Consider the following 20,744-nt stretch of genomic DNA (forward strand, 5'->3'; position numbering starts at 1 on the left):
TATTTGTAAGAAAACCAGGAGTGGAGCAATCAGAGGAAAAGTATAATAGAAACACGTCACCACTTCTGTATTTCTCACCCACTGCTGGTTTTGGCTTATAAAGACTGATGTGAAATACTAACCATATACTGAACATGGGAATGATTGCAGGTGTACTAATGTCAATTAACAGTGACTAATATACCTGAACTACCCATATTTATTTGATAAGTAATGTTGGTATACTTGTGCAAGATTTGTGTCCTAATTAGTGATGAGCGAATATACTCGTTGCTCGGGTTTTCCCAAGCATCCTCCGGTGACTTCCGAGTATTTGTTAGTGTTCGGAGATTTAGTTTTCATCCCAGCAGCTGAATGATTTACAGCTACTAGACAGATTGATTACATGTGGGGATTCCCTAGCAACCCCCACATGTACTCAGGCTGGCTAGTAGCTGTAAATCATTCAGCTGCCGTGATGAAAACTAAATCTCTGAACACTAACAAATACTCGGAAGTCACCCGAGCATGCTCGGGAAAATCTGAGCAACGAGTATACTTGCTCATCACTTGTTAGGGCTGGCGGAACGCACCAAATAATTATAAGCTACAAATAAGGTGCGTTCGCAGTCCAGGGTCCACCATGCAGAGATGACACCTGCTGCTCGGTAATGGCGGACAGTATATGGCAGTATAATGTGAACACACACGGGTTAGTGTCACCCGATATGCAAGAAGGCGAACCCTGTTGCGTCACAATACCGCAGAATGAACACTAGTATTAGGTCACAGGACTGTACCCCAAGGACACGGGGTTAGAGTCCCTCTAGACCACAACCAGCCTCGCTGTAACTGCGGTGCCAGGGAAAAGCTAAATAATGATTTACAGCACTAAGTGCGCACAGCGCCGCTCTGGCGGACGCCAGTAACCACCCTAACTAGGGCCTGGAAAGCGCACTAGTTGCGCACGGTGCAGCACTGGCGGTCGCTGTTAATAGACGCAGTATACTCATGCCTAGTGCTGGATGGCACAGTCTGGCGCTAAATAGCTCAATCACCCAAGTACATTCAACACCACTAGGGATGGGTATGATTTGGGGCTTTCACCAGATTCAATCACACGTACACACACACACGAGTTTAGTTTTATACTAGCGCATGGCCGAGCGGCCATGCGAACTTTTTATAGTTGTAGCTATCCAGGAGCTTCATAGTGGTGCAATCGGAGCCGTTCCAGGACCTGAGCATGTGACCTCCAATGACAGGTCGTCCCGTGGGCATGCTCAGTACTAGAAAAGCAGGACTTACTTACTGAAACGTCTGCTCACTGCTGATCATTGCTAGTTACAAAGGCTGAGCCTGGAAAGGAAGCAGTAACCAAGCGCATAGTATAAGCTTGAGCCAGATGCTGGGATCGACGTCTCTGCTGAGCAGGTTCCACTGCTGCTGGAGGAGAATGGGAGACCGTAGTGGACATGGTTCGAGATTCCCACTGTGCAGCGGCGGGAACTCAACACCTAACATTGCCCCCCTCCTTGGGCCTCGCTATGTTCAAAAGCTGCAATGAGCTGAGGAGCACGAATATGCTCAACATGTTCCCATGTCCTGTCCCCTGAGCCATGACCCTTCCAGTCCACCAGATCTTTTTGCCATGTACCACCTTGCACCCAACGATACCATTCACCTCATAATCATCCGTAGACGAGCCCGATGTCCCGGCAGATGATTCGGAAAACCGGGACATATGAACGGGTTTTAGGAAGAACACATGAAAGGTGTTGGTGATACCTAGGCGTGGAGGAAGGGCCAGACGGTAGACCACAGGATTAACCTGTTCCAGGACCTTGAATAGACCTATGTAACGAGGCGCAAACTTAGGGGACTCAACTCGCAGCCTAATATTACGGGTGGAGAGCCACACTAAGTCGCCAGGAGCAAAGGTCAGAGCGGGGCGCTGATGTGCATTGGCGGAGACCCTCATTCTCTCCTTGAAGGCCCGGATGGCATCCTGTGTGCTGTCGCAAATGTCACGTGCCTCCACTGCCCTGTGTGCCATCCTAGAGTCGGCGGAAGACATGGGCACAGGAACCCGCGGATGCTGGCCGTAGTTAAGGAGAAATGGGGTCTGCCCAGTGGAGTCGGCTGCTGCGTTGTTCAGCACAAACTCCGCCCATGTTAGCAAGGATGCCCAGTCATCCTGCCTAGCTGAAACAAAATGTCACAGGTATGTGACCAGAGTCTAGTTGGTACTCTCTACCAACCCATTCGTCTCAGGATGGTAAGCTGAAGAGAGATTCAGCTCAATGTTGAGCAGATGACAACGCTCTCTCCAGAACCGAGATGCAAACTGGGGACCCTGGTCACTGACAATTTTGTCTGGCAAACGGTGTAGGCGGAAAGCGTGCTTAATAAATAAGGCCACCAAGACCCATGCAGAAGGTAGTCGTGGAAGAGGCACCAAGTGCACCATTTTGGAAAAATGGTCGTTGACTACCCAAATAACGGTGCAGCTACAGAACTTGGGTAAGCCCACCACAAAGTCCATCCTGACCATTTCCCAGGGCCTGTCTGCCACCGGCAGGGGGTAAAGTAGCCCAGCAGGCCGTTGTCAAGGAGACCTATTCTTGGCGCAGGAGACACATGCCCGAATATAGTCTCTGACGTCACGGGCCATATGCAGCCACCAGTACGTCCTCGCCAGAAGCTGAGATGTCCTCTTGATCCCAAAATGTCCACCCACCACCCTGGATGAGTGAGCCCAAGACAGAACCTCCAGTCGCAAATTAGATGGCACAAAAGTCTTGCCCGGGGGCACAGACTCTAGCAAAACCGGGGCCATGGTCCTCAGGCTCTCCGAAGGGACAATTAGCCGAGGCTCGTCCTCCTCAACTGATGACACTGCGGAGCAGGAGAGAGCATCAGCATGGATGTTCTTCTCCCCGGAAAGATAATGGAGGGTGAAGTTGAAGCGGGAAAAGAACAAGGACCATCTAGTCTGGCGAGAATTTAGCCGCTGGGAAGTCTGTAAATAAACCAAATTTTTGTGGTCGGTATACACTTGGAAGGGAAAACGAGTCCCCTCCAGGAGATGTCTCCACTCCGAGAAGGCCAACTACATAGCTAGCAACTCCCTGTCCTCGATGGAATAATTCCTCTCCACTGGTGAGAAAGTTTTAGAGAACAAGAAGCAAGGATGCTTCCGACCTTGAGCATCCTTCTGGAAGAGGACTGCTCCAGCACCGACGGATGAGGCATCCACCTCCTTAATAAATGGTTTATCTACATCATGACTATGTAGAATGGGAGCGCTAGCAAAGTGTAACTTGATAGAGGACAAGGCCTTGGAGACCTCCTCCGACCACAATTTGGGATTAGCTCCTTTCTTGGTGAGGGCTACCAAGGGAGCTACCAAACTTGAAAAGTGGGGAATGAACTGCCGATAATAGTTAATGAACCCAATAATGCGCTGCACCGCTTTGAGAGAATGGGGTTCCTGCCAGTCTATCACAGCCTGTAGCTTGGCAGAATCCATAGCCAATCCCTGGGAGGAGATGATATAGCCCAGGAAAGGCAAGGACTCCTGCTCAAACACACACTTCTCCAACTTGGCATAGCGGGAGTTTGCCCATAGGAGGTCGAAGACTCTGCAAACAGCTCTACAGCAGGAGTCTATATCTGGAGAGTAGATGAGTATATCATCCAGATAGGCTACGACCAAGGTGGAGAGCATATCCCGAAAAATGTTGTTTACAAAGTCTTGGAAGACGGCATTACAAAGCCCGAAAGGCGTCACCAGTTACTCATAATGGCCGTCCTTGGTGTTAAATGCCATCTTCCATTCGTCCCCCGCACAGATGCGAATCAGGTTGTAAGCACCCCGCAGATCAAGCTTGGTAAAAACCCTCGCTCCCCGCAACCTGTCAAAGAGCTCAGATATCAGGGGCAGAGGATACTTGTTTTTAACGGTGATGGCGTTAAGACCCCAGTAGTCTATGCAGGGACGTAATTCTCCATTCTTCTTCTGCACGAAGAAGAACCCAGCCCCTGCGGGTGACACGGACTTCCTAATGAATCCTCTTGACAGATTCTCCTGGATGTACTGAGACATTGCCTCCGTCTCCAGAAGAGATAACGGGTAGACTTGACCCCAGGGAAGCTCAGCACCAGGCAAGAGGTCAATAGGACAGTCATAGGGGCGGTGTGGAGGAAGGGTCTCCGCAGCCCTCTTGGAGAACACATCTGCATAGGGTCAATAGTGCTTGGGGAGAGAGGAAAGATCTGCGGGTACCTCAGCAGGAGCAACCTGAACGCACTCCCTCTGACTTCTACCCTCACAAGATTCACTCAATCCCAAAATTCTTCCTGTGGACCACTGTATATGAGGTGAGTAGTACCGTAGCCAAGGTATCCCCAACAGGACCTCATCAATTCCCTCGGGAATGACAAGAGATAATCTCCTGATGAGATGGCGACATAGAAAGAGTAAATGGGATGGTCTGGTGTGTTATCTGTGAGGGAAGTGTAGTCCCATTCACCACTCTTACGGTCACTGGTTTGGCGAGCATCACCAAAGGTATTGTGTGCTGTTTGGCGAAGGCAGAAGACATGAAGTTGCCCTCCGCCTCGGAATTCATGCAAAGCTCTACCGTATGAGTGGATGGGCCTGTGGTAATTGTCCCCTTGAAGGACAATTTGGAGGAAAACATCTCCGTGTCTAATGTACCTCCTCCTACAACCACTAGACGCTGACGTTTTCCTGACCGCTGAGGACATTTTCTGGCATAATGTCCCGACTGCTGGCAGACAGGACAGACCTTGAGTGCACGAGCAGTCCGGGACTTGGACCCCGCCTTCATGGCCTCATGTGGCTCCGACGCCTGGACCGGAGATTCAAATGTTTGGTGAAGGTGGGAGCCAGTCGAAACCTCTGCCTACACTGGGCTCGCTCCAACCTTCACTCATTAAAACGTAGGTCGATGCGGATAGATATTGCTATTAGCTCCTTCAGTGTGGCAGGAATCTCCCTAGTGGCCAAGGTGCCCTTCACATGGTCAGCTAGTCCCCTCCAGAATACAGGGATGAGGACTTTATCCGGCCACTGCAGCTAAGATGCCAAAACCCGCAAGTGGACAGCAAAATGGCTGACCATGGACGAACCCTGTGTCAATGCCAGCAGTTGGAGCGCCGTATCATGGGTGATACGAGGTCCCAAAAAGACCTGTTTCAGAGAGCTCAAGAACCGCGGAGCACTCTGCACCACATGATCGTCGCGCTCCCACAGCGGCGTAGCCCACTCCAACGCCCTGTCCGACAGGAGGGATATAATAAATCCCACCTTAGCCCGCTCCGTGGGAAAACGTGCAGCCAGGAGCTCAAGATGTATAGCACACTGGCTCACAAATCCCTGACACAGCTTACTGCCACCAGCAAACTTGTCAGGCAACGGGAGACTGGATAATGTCGGAGCTGGGGTGGCAGTGGACAAACTAGCTGCAGCCACGCTAGCAGCCTGAACAGCTACTGCGGTAACATCCACGGCCGAGGTTGTGCGCTTGAGAGCCCCCAACCTGCCCTCCAGCTGCTGGATGTACCGCTGTAGTCGCTGTTCATCCGCCATTACTAGCCAGACTGTGGCGCTAGTATAATGTTAGGTTTGGCAGAACGCACCAAATAATTATAAGGAAGATGTAAGGTGCCGGAGTCAACCTTGCAGAGATGACACCTGCTGCTCGGTAATGGCGGACAGTATATGGCGGTATAATGTGAACATACACGGGTTAGCTTCACCGGGTATGTAAGGCGAACCCTGTTGCATCACAGGGCCACAATACCGCAGAGTGAACACTAGTATTAGGTCACAGGACTCTACCCCAAGGACACGGGATTAGAGTCCCTCTACACCACTAGAGCTCGGAGCCGCAACTGCGGTGCCAGGGAAAAGCTAAATAATGATTTACCGCACTAAGTGCGCACAGCGTCGCTCTGGCGGACGCCACTAACCACCCTAACTAGGGCCTGGAAAGCGCACTAGTTGCACACAGCGCCGAACTGGCGGTCGAATAGACGCAGTATACTCGTGCCTAGTGCTGGATGGCACAGTCTAGCGCTAAATAGCTCAATCACCCAAGTACATGCAACAACACTAGGGATGGGTATGATTAGGAGCTTTCACCAGATTCAATCACACATCCACAAATTTAGTTTTATACAAGCGCATGGCCAAGCGGCCATGCAAACCTTTTATAGTTGTAGCTCTCCAGGACATTCCTAGTGGTCCAATCGGAGCGGCTACAGGACCTGAGCATGTGACCCCCAACCTCCAATGAGAGGTCGTCCCGTGGGCATGCTCAGTAGAAGAAAAGCAGGACTTGGTCCCTAAAACGTCTGCTCGCCGCTAATCATTGCTGGTTAAAAAGGCTGAGCCTGGAAAGGCAGCAGTAACCAAGCGCACAATATCAGCTTGAGCCAGACGCTGGGATCGATGTCTCTGCTGAGCAGGTTTCACTGCGGCTGGAGGAGAATGGGAGACAGCAGCGGACATGGTTCAAGATTCCCCCTGTGCAGTGGCGGGAACTCGACACCTAACAATCACTAGTCCTAATATTTTATGTACTGTTGCTGTAATACCGTAATTTCCCCCGGGATCAATAAAGTATATTATATCGTATGTGGTCTTATTCTGTAAATATACACTGCACAGTACCACTCCTCCTGTCCTGTATATATACACCGCACAATACCTCTCCCCTGTATATATACACACTGCACAGTACCACTCCTCCTGTCCTGTATATATACACCGCACAATACCTCTCCCCTGTATATATACACTGCACAGTACCACTCCTCCTGTCCTGTATATACACTGCACAGTACCACTCCTCCTGTCCTGTATATATACACTGCACAGTACCACTCCTCCTGTCCTGTATATATACACTGCACAGTACTACTCCTCCTGTCCTGTATATACACTGCACAGTACCACTCCTCCTGTCCTGTATATATACACTGCACAGTACCACTCCTCCTGTCCTGTATATATACACTGCACAGTACTACTCCTCCTGTCCTGTATATATACACTGCACAGTACCACTCCTCCTGTCCTGTATATATACACTGCACAGTACCACTCCTCCTGTATATATACACTGCACAGTACCACTCTTCCTGTGTATATGCACTGCACAGTACCACTCCTCCTGTCCTGTATATATACACTGCACAGTACCACTCCTCCTGTCCTGTCTATATACACTGCACAGTACCACTCCTCCTGTCCTGTATATATACACTGCACAGTACCACTCCTCCTGTCCTGTATATATACACTGCACAGTACTACTCCTCCTGTCCTGTATATATACACTGCACAGTACCACTCCTCCTGTCCTGTATATATACACTGCACAGTACCACTCCTCCTGTCTTGTATATATACACTGCACAGTACCACTCCTCCTGTCTTGTATATATACACTGCACAGTACCACTCCTCCTGTCTTGTATATATACACTGCACAGTACCACTCCTTCTGTCTTGTATATATACACTGCACAGTACCACTCCTCCTGTCTTGTATATATACACTGCACAGTACCACTCCTCCTGTCCTGTATATATACACTGCACAGTACCACTTCTCCTGTCCTGTATATATACACTGCACAGTACCACTCCTCCTGTCCTGTATATATATACTGTACAGTACCACTCCTCCTGTCCTGTATATATACACTGCACAGTACCACTCCTCCTGTCCTGTATATATACACTGCACAGTACCACTTCTCCTATCCTGTATATATACACTGCACAGTACCACTCATCCTATCCTGTATATATACACTGCACAGTACCACTCCTCCTGTCCTATATATATACACTGCACAGAACCACTCCTCCTGTCTTGTATATATATTTTTCAGACTGAAAAATTATCACTTCATTTTATACTACATTAGTTATTAGTATTCTCTATATAGGGAAGTTTCAATAAAGAAAGTGTCAGTGTTTCAACTTTCTAATAAATTGTCCGTTCAGTGTATAATACTGGGGGATAAAACAAGACTGAACACAAGACCTTCACAGCCGTCTACACGTCATAGGGGAGATCACATGACATCTTCTCTATAGCTACCTGATGATCCTGAGTAACATTGGGATCTTCTTGTTTACAGTCCTGTGGAAGAAGAGGACGGGGACATCTCTCTGGTGTTGTCCTCTCACTGGATAGAACTGGAGGAAACACATACAGAGACTGAATTCATTCTTTACATACAGATAATTATAGGCCGTGTGCATTTAGTTCCATCTATTACCTGGTGATGTGAGGGGCTGAGGAACCTCCATCATGACGTCCTGGTACAGATCTTTGTGTCCTTCTAAATACTCCCACTCCTCCATGGAGAAATAGACGGCGACATCCTGACACCTTATAGGAACCTGACACATACAATGATACCGTCATCCCCCCAATCCCTCCATAGCGTTACTGTGTAATGTCCCAGCATTCCCAGCAGTGTCACCTCTCCAGTCAGCAGCTCAATCATCTTGTAGGTGAGTTCTAGGATCTTCTGGTCATTGATGTCCTCATGTATCAGGGGGTGAGGTGGAGGCCCCGTGATTGGGCTCAGGGGTCTTCCCCATCCCTCAGACACAGGGGCCTGACAGCGCTCACTAGAGGTCTTCTTCACTACTGTGTAATCCTGGTTATGGAGAGACACATTAATAAACCTCACTACAGACATTCCCAGAGTCCTCACCTCTCTAGTTCTGTCCATCTGTTATTCCCATAGATAAGAATGATGTAATGTGACGTCATCAGAATCTCTCACCTCTCCAGTAAGCCGGAAGAGGATCTCTAGGGTGAGGTGTAATATCCTCTCCGCCATCTTGTCCCTGTCCCTATCCATCCTTGTAGGGTCACTCAGGAGAATTCTCTTATATAGAAGATCTCCAGTGAGAGGATCCGATATTGTAGGGACCTGAATGGGGAGAAGATGACGATGTAACATCATAAAGATCCCATGTAAGAAACCTCCGGAGCTGTCACCGGCGTCACATGATCACTACATCCAGTCATGGCCCCGTCCTGCCCCCGGTATAACACACAGTCCCATTATAGTCACAAACAGAGATTTATCACAGGCTCAGCACTGAGGGGGTTAATGTCCCCTGCGCCCAGTAATGGGGAATCTCCAGCACCTACCTCCACCTGCAGAGCCGCACACCACATATATGGCTGCTCTGTGCGCACAGGACCTGGGATGAGGTCACAGGAGGGGAGGAGTCAGGGGTCACATGATCAGGGGCCTCTATGACTAGTGGCCATTGTGACAAGGTGCATTGTCCTTTTACTGTAGGGGAAACAGCTGCCATGAAGTGATGAACCTGATTGGCCAAAATGCTCCTGTAAGCCCTAATGTCCAAACATCCATCCAGAGATAATAAAGGGCCCAGGATGAGCCAAGAACACATTCCCGCCATTACTGCACCTGACAGAAAGGACACATGGATTCCTGCTGCTTGTAGGAGATTCTGACCCACTAATCAGCACAGAAATCTGGACTCATCTGACTGCACAATGTTTCCACTGCTCAGTGATGTCATTTTTGTTCAGTTAAGTTTTTTGTCTCCATTTCCCTCAGATAAGGGCGGCACTGGAGCTGGGCATCTGGTGCTATAGTTCGCCTGTGTAAGGACCAATGATTGGATTCTAACACGTTAGTTGGACTCCAGTTCTGTATTCAGCTGACATTTCCAACACTGCACTACCTGCTCCTCAGCACAGTTATTGATAACTTCCTCGATGAGTTGTTTACGTCGACATTATCTCTTTCCATTGTATTTTATTCCACACAACATTCTCCGTAATTTTGACAAAAACCCTTTAAACGTTGGAAGTTTTTCAAAATTTAGGCCTTAACTGTTGAAGCGCTCAATATTCCCAGTCTAATGTGATTTCACACTGAAAAATGATCACTTACTGTTATATTACTCTCCGAGGTTACAGGTCTAATCTGTGTACAGCAAAGCTGCAATTAACTGATAGAGGACCCTGAGGCCGGCGTCACCCTAGCGAGTTTTACGTACGTATGAGCGCAGAAAATACGTCCAGAAAATACGCATTGCACACGGCCCAATGATTCTCTATGGGGCAGCTCCTATCTGCCGTATATTACGCATCCATAATATACGGTATGTTACGGCCGTAGACAGTAGCAGCATGCTGCGTTTGTCAGCGTATTGCGCAAAAAATCTGCCAATGAAAGTCTATGGGAGCGAGAAAATTACGGATTACTCACGGACCATGCGTGTGACTTGCGAGAAATACACAGCGGTGTTCTATAGAAAAGCCGGTAATTCCGTGCGGTGTACAGTAAAATCACACCGACAGAATAGAATAGGTAGAATAAATGTGCACACATAGTATAGGTATATATATACTGTATATATGTCAGTGAGACACATCTGCTATATAATTGTCTAAGGGTCACTTCCGTCTTTCTGTCTGTCCTTCTGTCTGTCTGTCTTTCACGGATATTCATTGGTCGCGGTCTCTGTCTGTCATGAAATCCAAGTCGCTGATTGGTCGTGGCAAAACAGCCACGACCAATCAGCGACGGCCACAGTCCAGTGGAAAAATGGCCGCTCCTTCCTCCCCGCACTCACCGCCCGCTCCGTACTCCCCTGCAGTCTGCCCTCACACAGGGTTAATAGCAGCGGTAACGGACCGCGTTATGCCATGGTGTAATGCACTCCGTTACCGCTGCTATTAACCCTGTGTGACCAACTTTTTACTATTCATGCAGCCTATGCAGCATGAATAGTAAAACGATCTAATGTTAAAAATAATAAAAAAAATAAAAAATCGTTATATACTCACCGTCCGTCGTCCCCTCAGATCCAGAACCGGCCTTTCCCGCACGCGACACTCCGGTAACCTGTCCACGCTGCGATCTCGCGAGATGATGAAGTAGCAGTCTCGCGAGACCGCTACGTCATCATCTCGCAAGACCGCAATGCACTCTTGGGACCGGAGCACGCGAGGAGCATCGGTAACCGCTTCGCTTGGATCCGGGGGCTCCGGAAGGTGAGTATATAACTATTTTTTATTTTATTTCTTTTTTTTTAACAGGGATATGATGCCCACATTGCTATATACTACGTGGGCTGGGCAATATACCTCATGGGCTGTGCTATATACTACGTGGCTGGGCAATATACTACATGGGCTGGGCAATATACTACGTGGCTGGGCAATATACTACGTAGCTGGGCAATAATACTACATGGGCTGGGCAATATACTACGTGGCTGGGCAATATAGCACATGGGCTGTGCTATATACTATGTGGCTGGGCAATATACTACATGGGCTGTGCTATATACTATGTGGCTGGGCAATATACTACGTGACTATACAACGTGGGCTGCGCAATATACAACGTGGGCTGCTCAATATACTATGTGGGCTGCGCAATATACTACGTGGGCTGCGCAATATACAACGTGGGCTGCGCAATATACAACGTGGGCTGCGCAATATACTACATGGGCTGCGCAATTTACTATGTGGGCTGCGCAATGTACTACGTGGGCTGCGCAATGTACTACGTGGGCTGCGCAATGTACTACGTGGGCTGCGCAATGTACTACGTGGGCTGCGCAATATACTACGTGGGCTGCACAATGTACAACGTGGGCTGCGCAATATACAACGTGGGCTGAGCAATGTACGTGGGCTGCGCAATGTACTACGTGGGCTGCGCAATGTACTGCGTGGGCTGCGCAATATACTACGTGGGCTGCACAATGTACAACGTGGGCTGCGCAATATACAACGTGGGCTGAGCAATGTACGTGGGCTGCGCAATGTACTACGTGGGCTGCGCAATGTACTGCGTGGGCTGCGCAATGTACTGCGTGGGCTGCGCAATATACTACGTGGGCTGCACAATGTACAACGTGGGCTGCGCAATATACAACGTGGGCTGCGCAATATACAACGTGGGCTGAGCAATGTACGTGGGCTGCGCAATGTACTACGTGGGCTGCGCAATGTACTGCGTGGGCTGCGCAATGTACTACGTGGGCTGCGCAATATACTACGTGGGCTGCACAATGTACAACGTGGGCTGCGCAATATACAACGTGGGCTGCGCAATGTACGTGGGCTGCGCAATGTACTACGTGGGCTGCGCAATGTACTGCGTGGGCTGCGCAATGTACTGCGTGGGCTGCGCAATGTACTGCGTGGGCTGCGCAATATACTGCGTGGGCTGCGCAATGTACTGCGTGGGCTGCGCAATGTACTGTGTGGGCTGTGCAATGTACTGTGTGGGCTGCGCAATGTACTGCGTGGCTGTGCAATATACTACGTGGGCTGTGCTATACACTACGCATACATATTCTAGAATTCCCGATGCGTTAGAATCGGGCCACGATCTAGTATATATATATATTTATATTTAATTCAGCGCTAGATAGCAGAAAAGCCGGTAATTCAATAACCATGGTCCCTCTCTAGGCTACTAATATCTGCCCTCAGTCACTGGCTTTACCACTCTGGCGGAGAAAATTGCGCGGGAGCCCACGCCAATTTTTTCCTGTATTTAACCCTTTAATTTAATAGCTAGAGCCCCCAAATTTTACACAGAGACACTTCTTACATTAGTAAAGAGGAATAAGTAATAAAAGAAGGGGTATGAGATGGTTTACTGTATGTAAACCATGTCTCATATCCTGTCAGCTTTGTGAAGGAGATAGGAAAAGCCAGCAATTGAATTACCGGCTTTTCTGCTATCTAGCGCTGTATTAAACATAAATAAATATATATATATATATATATATATATATATATATATGTGTGTCTCACTGACATATATATAGACTGTATATATGTTTTTAAGAATATTTGAGCCGATGGATCCATGATATGTCCATTTTGCAAGCCTGCGAGAAAAAAATCACTGTACGGAAGCCATACGGATGACACACGGATAAATTTGTGCATAAAAATCGCATCTTCGCATTGAATACGGAACAGTGTTTTGGGACAATTACTGCGTATTACGGCCGTAAAAAACGGACCGTATTTACTTACGCCTAGTGTGACGCCGGCCTAAGGATGTGTGCACACGTAGGTGGGATATCTGTGGATTTTACCGCACCTGTTTTTGTAAATCCTCAGGTAAACCGCACTGCGGATTACCTGCGGATTCACTGTGGAATTACCACGTATTTACTGCAGTTTTTGTGCAGATTCCACCTGCTGTTTACACCTGCGGATTCCTATTATGGAGCAGGTGTAAACCGCAGCGGAATCCGCACAAAGAATTGACATACTGCAGAATGTAAACCGCTGCGTTTCCGGGCGTTTTTTCCTGCAGCATGTGCACTGCGGTTTTTGTTTTCCATAGGTTTACATGGTACTGTAAACTCATGGAAAACAGCTGCAGATCCGCAGCAAAGTCCACACCGTGTGCACATACCCTAAATACTCACAATTAGATATCCACCAATTAAATAAAGACACATCTCCATGCTGCTGGCTGGTTCCTGGGCATGGTTGGCTACTGCGTGTTATATTCAAATCTGTTACCTATTGTAGATAATTAAAGAAGTTGTCCACTACAATAATTTTTGTTTTCATAAATCTTGCTATTATGTGCCACTGAAAACATCCACTGTGTTTATTTTAGCAATATTACCTTTTATCATGCTGTAGCAGCACATTCTCAGTGCTGGATCCAGCTCTCATGGGGTTAATCGACAACTTCCTTTCTCCTGAGTTATTGTGCTCTAATACTACAAGTTCCATGATGCATTGCACTGGCCACTAAGCCCGAACCTACCACACCCTCTCCAAAACACACCCCTCCCTCCTCTCCCTCCTCTAGCTTCAAAAAGATTTGTGATGTCATTTCTGTCCAACCTCCTCTTTTACATTTGTCCAACCCACACTCCATTACACACAGATAGATAGATAGATAGATAGATAGATAGATAGATAGATAGATAGATAGATACAGATATATTTATGTCTATTTCCATAGATATGTCCATATCCATGTTTCTAAACTCCTTCACCCCTGGAGCTTTTTTCGTTTATCGCTCCCCTTCTATCCAGAGCCATCATTTTTCCGTCAATATGGCCATGTGAGGGCTTACTTTTTGCGGGACAAGTTCTACAAGTTTTGAACGACACCGTTGGTTTTACCATGTCGTGTAACAGAAAATGTGAAAAAAATTCAAAGTGCGATGAAATAAAAAAAAAAGTGCAATCCCACACTTGTTTTTTGCTTGGCTTTTTTGCTAGGTTCACTAAATGCTAAGGCTGTGTGCTAAGGCAGCCTAGCAGTATTTGGTCAGTATTTTACATCAGTATTTGTAAGCCAAAACCAGGAGTGGAACAAATAGAGGAAAAGTATAATAGAAACATATGCACCACTTCTGCATTTATCACCCACTCCTGGTTTTGGCTTACAAATACTGATGTAAATACTGACCAAATACTGCTAGTGTGACAGCAGCCTTAGGCTATGTGCACACGTATAATGGTGCACTGCGGATTTGATAAATCTGCAGAGCAAAAACGCTGCTTTTTTGCAGATTTTTCACGGACTTACCGCTGATTTACTGCGTTTTTTCTGCGGATTTCACTGCGGTTTTACAACTGAGGTTTTCTGTAGGAGCAGCTGTAAAACCGCTGCGGAATCCGCAGAAAGTGGTGACATGCTGTGGAATCTAAACCGCTGTGCTTCCGCGCGTTTTTTTTCCGCAGCATGTGCACAGCGTTTTTTGTTTCCCATAGGTTTACATTGTAATGTAAACTCATGGGAAACTGCTGCGGATCTGCAGCGTTTTCCGCATCGTGTGCACATACCCTTAGACTTTTCATTGAGTCAGGCACATCCGCAGCAAAACCGCAGATGTAAAAAAGATCTGCAGTTTTGCTGCAGATGTGGGTCCGAGAAACGCTGCAGTTTGGGAGGAGGGAAGTGTGTGGGCGGTGACTGTGTGCGTGTATGTGTGTGCGGGCGGGGTCTGCGGGCTGTTCGGATGTGTGCGGGACTGTTCGGGTGTGTGCGGGCGGGGTGTGCGGGCTGTTCGGATGTGTGCGGCGCTGTGCGGGACTGTTCAGTAGGGTTGAGCGAAACGGATCGTTCATTTTCATAAGTCGCCGACTTTTGGCTAAGTCGGTGTCTCATGAAACCCGATCCGATCCCTGTGTGGGGTCGGCCATGCAGGACGCGACTTTCGCCCAAAGTCGCGTTTCAATGACGCTAAAAGCGCCATTTCTCAGCCAATGAAGGTGGACGCAGAGTGTGGGCAGCGTGATGACATAGATCTCAGTCCCCACCATCTTAGAGAAGGGCATTGCAGTGATTGGCTTGCTTTCTGCTGCGTCACAGGGGCTATAAAGGGGCGTTCCCGCCGACCGCCATCTTACTGCTGCTGATCTGAGCGTAGGGAGAGGTTGCTGCCGCTTCGTCAGAAGCAGGGATAGTGTTAGGCAGGGTACATAAAGCCACAAACCGCTTGTGCTGTAACGATTTCCACTGTCCAACACCACCTTTTGTTTGCAGGGACAGTGGAAGCTACATTTTTTTCCCTCAGCGCTGTCGCTCATTGGGCTGCCCTAGAAGGCTCCCTGACCCTGATAGCTGCGTTGCTGTGCCTGTGTGTGTACGCCGCTGTGCAAACCAACTGCTTTTTTCAAAGCACAAATCCTGTTTTTCCTTCCTTTCTGCACAGCTATCTTGTGTGTTTGTCCACACTTTTGTGTGCAGCAGTCCTTTTTATAGCTGCCTGCCATACTTTTCTGAGATAACTGCAGGGAGATAAATATTGGCAAGTCTGCCTCCGTGCCATTGCTGTGTGTGGCATCAGTCTCTCATTGTGTGCCACCGAAAACCAGTGTGTGATACTTGGCCATTTTTTATTTTTTTTATAAATTCTCCCTTTTCTAAAAAAAAAAATTAGTGGGAGATAAATATTGGCAACTCTGCTTCTGTGCCAGTCCTGTGTGTGGCATCTGTCTCTCATTGTGTGCCACCGAAAACCACTGTGTAATACTTGGCCATTTTTTGGGGGGTACATTCTCCCTTTAAAAAAAAAAAAATAATTAGTGGGAGATAAATATTGCCAAGTCTGCCTCTGTGCCATTGCTGTGTGTGGCATCTGTCTCTCATTGTGTGCCACCGAAAACCAGTGTGTGATACTTGGCCATTTTTTTTTTTGGGTACATTCTCCCTTTTAAAAAAAAAACTAATTAGTGGGAGATAAATATTGGCAAGTCTGCCTCCGTGCCATTGCTGTGTGTGGCATCTGTCTCTCATTGTGTGCCACCAAAAACCACTGTGTAATACTTGGCCATTTTTTTGGGGGGTACATTCTCCCTTTTAAAAAAATAATAATAATTAGTGGGAGATAAATATTGGCAAGTCTGCCTCCGTGCCATTGCTGTGTGTGGCATCTGTCTCTCATTGTGTGCCACCGAAAACCAGTGTGTGATACTTGGCAATTTTTTTTGGGGGGGTACATTCTCCCTTTTCAAAAAAAAATAATTAGTGGGAGATAAATATTGGCAACTCTGCCTCTGTGCCAGTCCTGTGTGTGGCATCTGTCTCTCATTGTGTGCCACCAAAAACCAGTGTGTGATACTTGGCAATTTTTTTTTTTTTGGGGTACATTCTCCCTTTTAAAAAAAAATAATAATTAGTGGGAGATAAATATTGGCAACTCTGCCTCTGTGCCAGTCCTGTGTGTGGCATCTGTCTCTCATTGTGTGCCACCGAAAACCAGTGTGTGATACTTGGCCTTTTTTTTGGGGGGGTACATTCTCCCTTTTCAAAAAAAAATTATTAGTAGGAGATAAATATTGGCAACTCTGCCTCTGTGCCAGTCCTGTGTGTGGCATCTGTCTCTCATTGTGTGCCACCGAAAACCAGTCTGTGATACTTGGCCATTTTTTTTGGGGGGGTACATTCTTCCTTTTCAAAAAAAAATTATTAGTGGGAGATAAATATTGGCAACTCTGCCTCTGTGCCAGTCCTGTGTGTGGCATCTGTCTCTCACTGTGTGCCACCGAAAACCAGTGTGTGATACTTGGCCATTTTTTTTTTTTTGGTACATTCTCCCTTTAAAAAAAAAAAAATAATTAGTGGGAGATAAATATTGGCAAGTCTGCCTCCATGCCATTGCTGTGTGTGGCATCTGTCTCTCATTGTGTGCCACTGAAAACCACTGTGTAATACTTGGCCATTTTTTGGGGGGGTACATTCTCCCTTTTAAAAAAAAATAATAATTAGTGGGAGATAAATATTGCCAAGTCTGCCTCTGTGCCATTGCTGTGTGTGGCATCTCTCTCTCATTGTGTGCCACCGAAAACCAGTGTGTGATACTTAGCCATTTTTTTTTTTTGGGTACATTCTCCCTTTAAAAAAAACCAACTAATTAGTGGGAGATAAATATTGGCAAGTCTGCCTCTGTGCCATTGCTGTGTGTGGCATCTGTCTCTCATTGTGTGCCACCAAAAACCACTGTGTAATACTTGGCCATTTTTTTTGGGGTACATTCTCCCTTTTAAAAAAAAAATAATAATTAGTGGGAGATAAATGTTGGCAAGTCTGCCTCCGTGCCATTGCTGTGTGTGGCATCTGTCTCTCATTGTGTGCCACCGAAAACCAGTGTGTGATACTTGGCAATTTTTTTTGGGGGGGGTACATTCTCCCTTTTAAAAAAAAAAAAATTAGTGGGAGATAAATATTGGCAACTCTGCCTCTGTGCCAGTCCTGTGTGTGGCATCTGTCTCTCATTGTGTGCCACCAAAAACCAGTGTGTGATACTTGGCAATTTTTTTTTTTTTTGGGTACATTCTCCTTTTAAAAAAAAAATAATAATTAGTGGGAGATAAATATTGGCAACTCTGCCTCTGTGCCAGTCCTGTGTGTGGCATCTGTCTCTCATTGTGTGCCACCGAAAACCAGTGTGTGATACTTGGCCTTTTTTTGGGGGGGGTACATTCTCCCTTTTCAAAAAAAAATAATTAGTGGGAGATAAATATTGGCAACTCTGCCTCTGTGCCAGTCCTGTGTGTGGCATCTGTCTCTCATTGTGTGCCACCGAAAACCAGTGTGTGATACTTGGCAATTTTTTTTTTTTTTGGTACATTCTCCCTTTTAAAAAAAAAAAATAATTAGTGGGAGATAAATATTGGCAACTCTGCCTCTGTGCCAGTCCTGTGTGTGGCATCTGTCTCTCATTGTGTGCCACCAAAAACCAGTGTGTGATACTTGGCAATTTTTTTTATTTTTTGGGTACATTCTCCCTTTAAAAAAAAAATAATAATCAGTGGGAGATAAATATTGGCAACTCTGCCTCTGTGCCAGTCCTGTGTGTGGCATCTGTCTCTCATTGTGTGCCACCGAAAACCAGTGTGTGATACTTGGCCTTTTTTTTGGGGGGGTACATTCTCCCTTTTCAAAAAAAAATTATTAGTGGGAGATAAATATTGGCAACTCTGCCTCTGTGCCAGTCCTGTGTGTGGCATCTGTCTCTCATTGTGTGCCACCGAAAACCAATCTGTGATACTTGGCCATTTTTTTGGGGGGGTACATTCTCCCTTTTCAAAAAAAATTATTAGTGGGAGATAAATATTGGCAACTCTGCCTCTGTGCCAGTCCTGTGTGTGGCATCTGTCTCTCATTGTGTGCCACCAAAAACCAGTGTGTGATACTTGGCAATTTTTTTTTTTTTTTGTTGGTACATTCTCCCTTTTAAAAAAAAATAATAATTAGTGGGAGATAAATATTGGCAACTCTGCCTCTGTGCCAGTCCTGTGTGTGGCATCTGTCTCTCATTGTGTGCCACCGAAAACCAGTGTGTGATACTTGGCCTTTTTTTGGGGGGGGGTACATTCTCCCTTTTCAAAAAAAAATTATTAGTGGGAGATAAATATTGGCAACTCTGCCTCTGTGCCAGTCCTGTGTGTGGCATCTGTCTCTCATTGTGTGCCACCGAAAACCAGTCTGTGATACTTGGCAATTTTTTTTTGGGGGGGTACATTCTCCCTTTTCAAAAAAAAATAATTAGTGGGAGATAAATATTGGCAACTCTGCCTCTGTGCCAGTCCTGTGTGTGGCATCTGTCTCTCATTGTGTGCCACCGAAAACCAGTGTGTGATACTTGGCAAGTTTTTTTTTTTTGGTACATTCTCCTTTTAAAAAAAAAAAATAATTAGTGGGAGATAAATATTGGCAACTCTGCCTCTGTGCCAGTCCTGTGTGTGGCATCTGTCTCTCATTGTGTGCCACCAAAAACCAGTGTGTGATACTTGGCAATTTTTTTTTTTTTTTGGTTACATTCTCCCTTTAAAAAAAAAAAAATAATTAGTGGGAGATAAATATTGGCAACTCTGCCTCTGTGCCAGTCCTGTGTGTGGCATCTGTCTCTCATTGTGTGCCACCGAAAACCAGTGTGTGATACTTGGCCATTTTTTTTTGGGGGGGGTACATTCTCCCTTTTCAAAAAAAAATTATTAGTGGGAGATAAATATTGGCAACTCTGCCTTTGTGCCAGTCCTGTGTGTGGCATCTGTCTCTCATTGTGTGCCACCGAAAACCAGTCTGTGATACTTGGCCATTTTTTTTGGGGGGGGTACATTCTCCCTTTTAAAAAAAAAAAAATAATTAGTGGGAGATAAATATTGGCAAGTCTGCCTCCGTGCCATTGCTGTGTGTGGCATCTGTCTCTCATTGTGTGCCACCGAAAACCACTGTGTAATACTTGGCCATTTTTTTGGGGGTACATTCTCCCTTTAAAAAAAAAAATAATAATTAGTGGGAGATAAATATTGCCAAGTCTGCCTCTGTGCCATTGCTGTGTGTGGCATCTGTCTCTCATTGTGTGCCACCGAAAACCAGTGTGTGATACTTGGCCATTTTTTTTTGGGGGGGTACATTCTCCCTTTTAAAAAAAAAAACTAATTAGTGGGAGATAAATATTGGCAAGTCTGCCTCCGTGCCATTGCTGTGTGTGGCATCTGTCTCTCATTGTGTGCCACCAAAAACCACTGTGTAATACTTGGCCATTTTTTTGGGGGGTACATTCTCCCTTTTAAAAAAAAAATCATAATTAGTGGGAGATAAATATTGGCAAGTCTGCCTCCGTGCCATTGCTGTGTGTGGCATCTGTCTCTCATTGTGTGCCACCGAAAACCAGTGTGTGATACTTGGCAATTTTTTTTGGGGGGGGTACATTCTCCCTTTTCAAAAAAAAAATAATTAGTGGGAGATAAATATTGGCAACTCTGCCTCTGTGCCAGTCCTGTGTGTGGCATCTGTCTCTCTGTGGCATCTGTCTCTCTTTGTGTGCCATCAAAAACCAGTGTGTGATACTTTGCAATTTTTTTTTTTTGGGGTACATTCTCCCTTTAAAAAAAAAAAATAACTAGTGGGAGATAAATATTGGCAACTCTGCCTCTGTGCCAGTCCTGTGTGTGGCATCTGTCTCTCAATGTGTGCCACCGAAAACCAGTGTGTGATACTTGGCCATTTTTTTTTTGGGGTACATTCTCCCTTTTAAAAAAAATAATAATTAGTGGGAGATAAATATTGGCAAGTCTGCCTCCGTGCCATTGCTGTGTGTGGCATCTGTCTCTCATTGTGTGCCACCGAAAACCACTGTGTAATACTTGGCCATTTTTTTTTTGGGTACATTCTCCCTTTTAAAAAATAAAAATAATTAGTGGGAG

At 46.4% G+C, this 20,744-nt stretch overlaps 1 protein-coding gene across 3 annotated transcripts in view; it reads right to left on the reverse strand.

Annotated features, from left to right (window-relative positions):
• LOC143767203 (uncharacterized) overlaps positions 1–20,744 on the reverse strand; it is a 684,359-nt gene that overhangs the window by 32,513 nt on the left and 631,102 nt on the right. Inside the window, exons 1-5 of one of the 3 annotated variants that reach the window (XM_077255336.1) lie at positions 9,195–9,232; positions 8,821–8,970; positions 8,512–8,691; positions 8,305–8,428; positions 8,124–8,221 (exon numbers count right to left, since the gene is read on the reverse strand). The exons of 1 other annotated variant lie outside the window; for it this stretch is intronic. In XM_077255336.1, coding sequence (XP_077111451.1) covers positions 8,124–8,221; positions 8,305–8,428; positions 8,512–8,691; positions 8,821–8,970; positions 9,195–9,221 — 579 coding nt within the window. In that variant the 5' untranslated portion in view covers positions 9,222–9,232. Of the gene's footprint in view, positions 1–8,123; positions 8,222–8,304; positions 8,429–8,511; positions 8,692–8,820; positions 9,233–20,744 lie in introns of those variants that run through there. One more of the 3 variants, XM_077255337.1, reaches the window with a different exon arrangement.

The sequence above is a fragment of the Ranitomeya variabilis genome, chromosome 4, assembly GCF_051348905.1.
Source record: "Ranitomeya variabilis isolate aRanVar5 chromosome 4, aRanVar5.hap1, whole genome shotgun sequence".
NCBI classification, from domain to species: Eukaryota; Metazoa; Chordata; class Amphibia; order Anura; family Dendrobatidae; genus Ranitomeya; species Ranitomeya variabilis.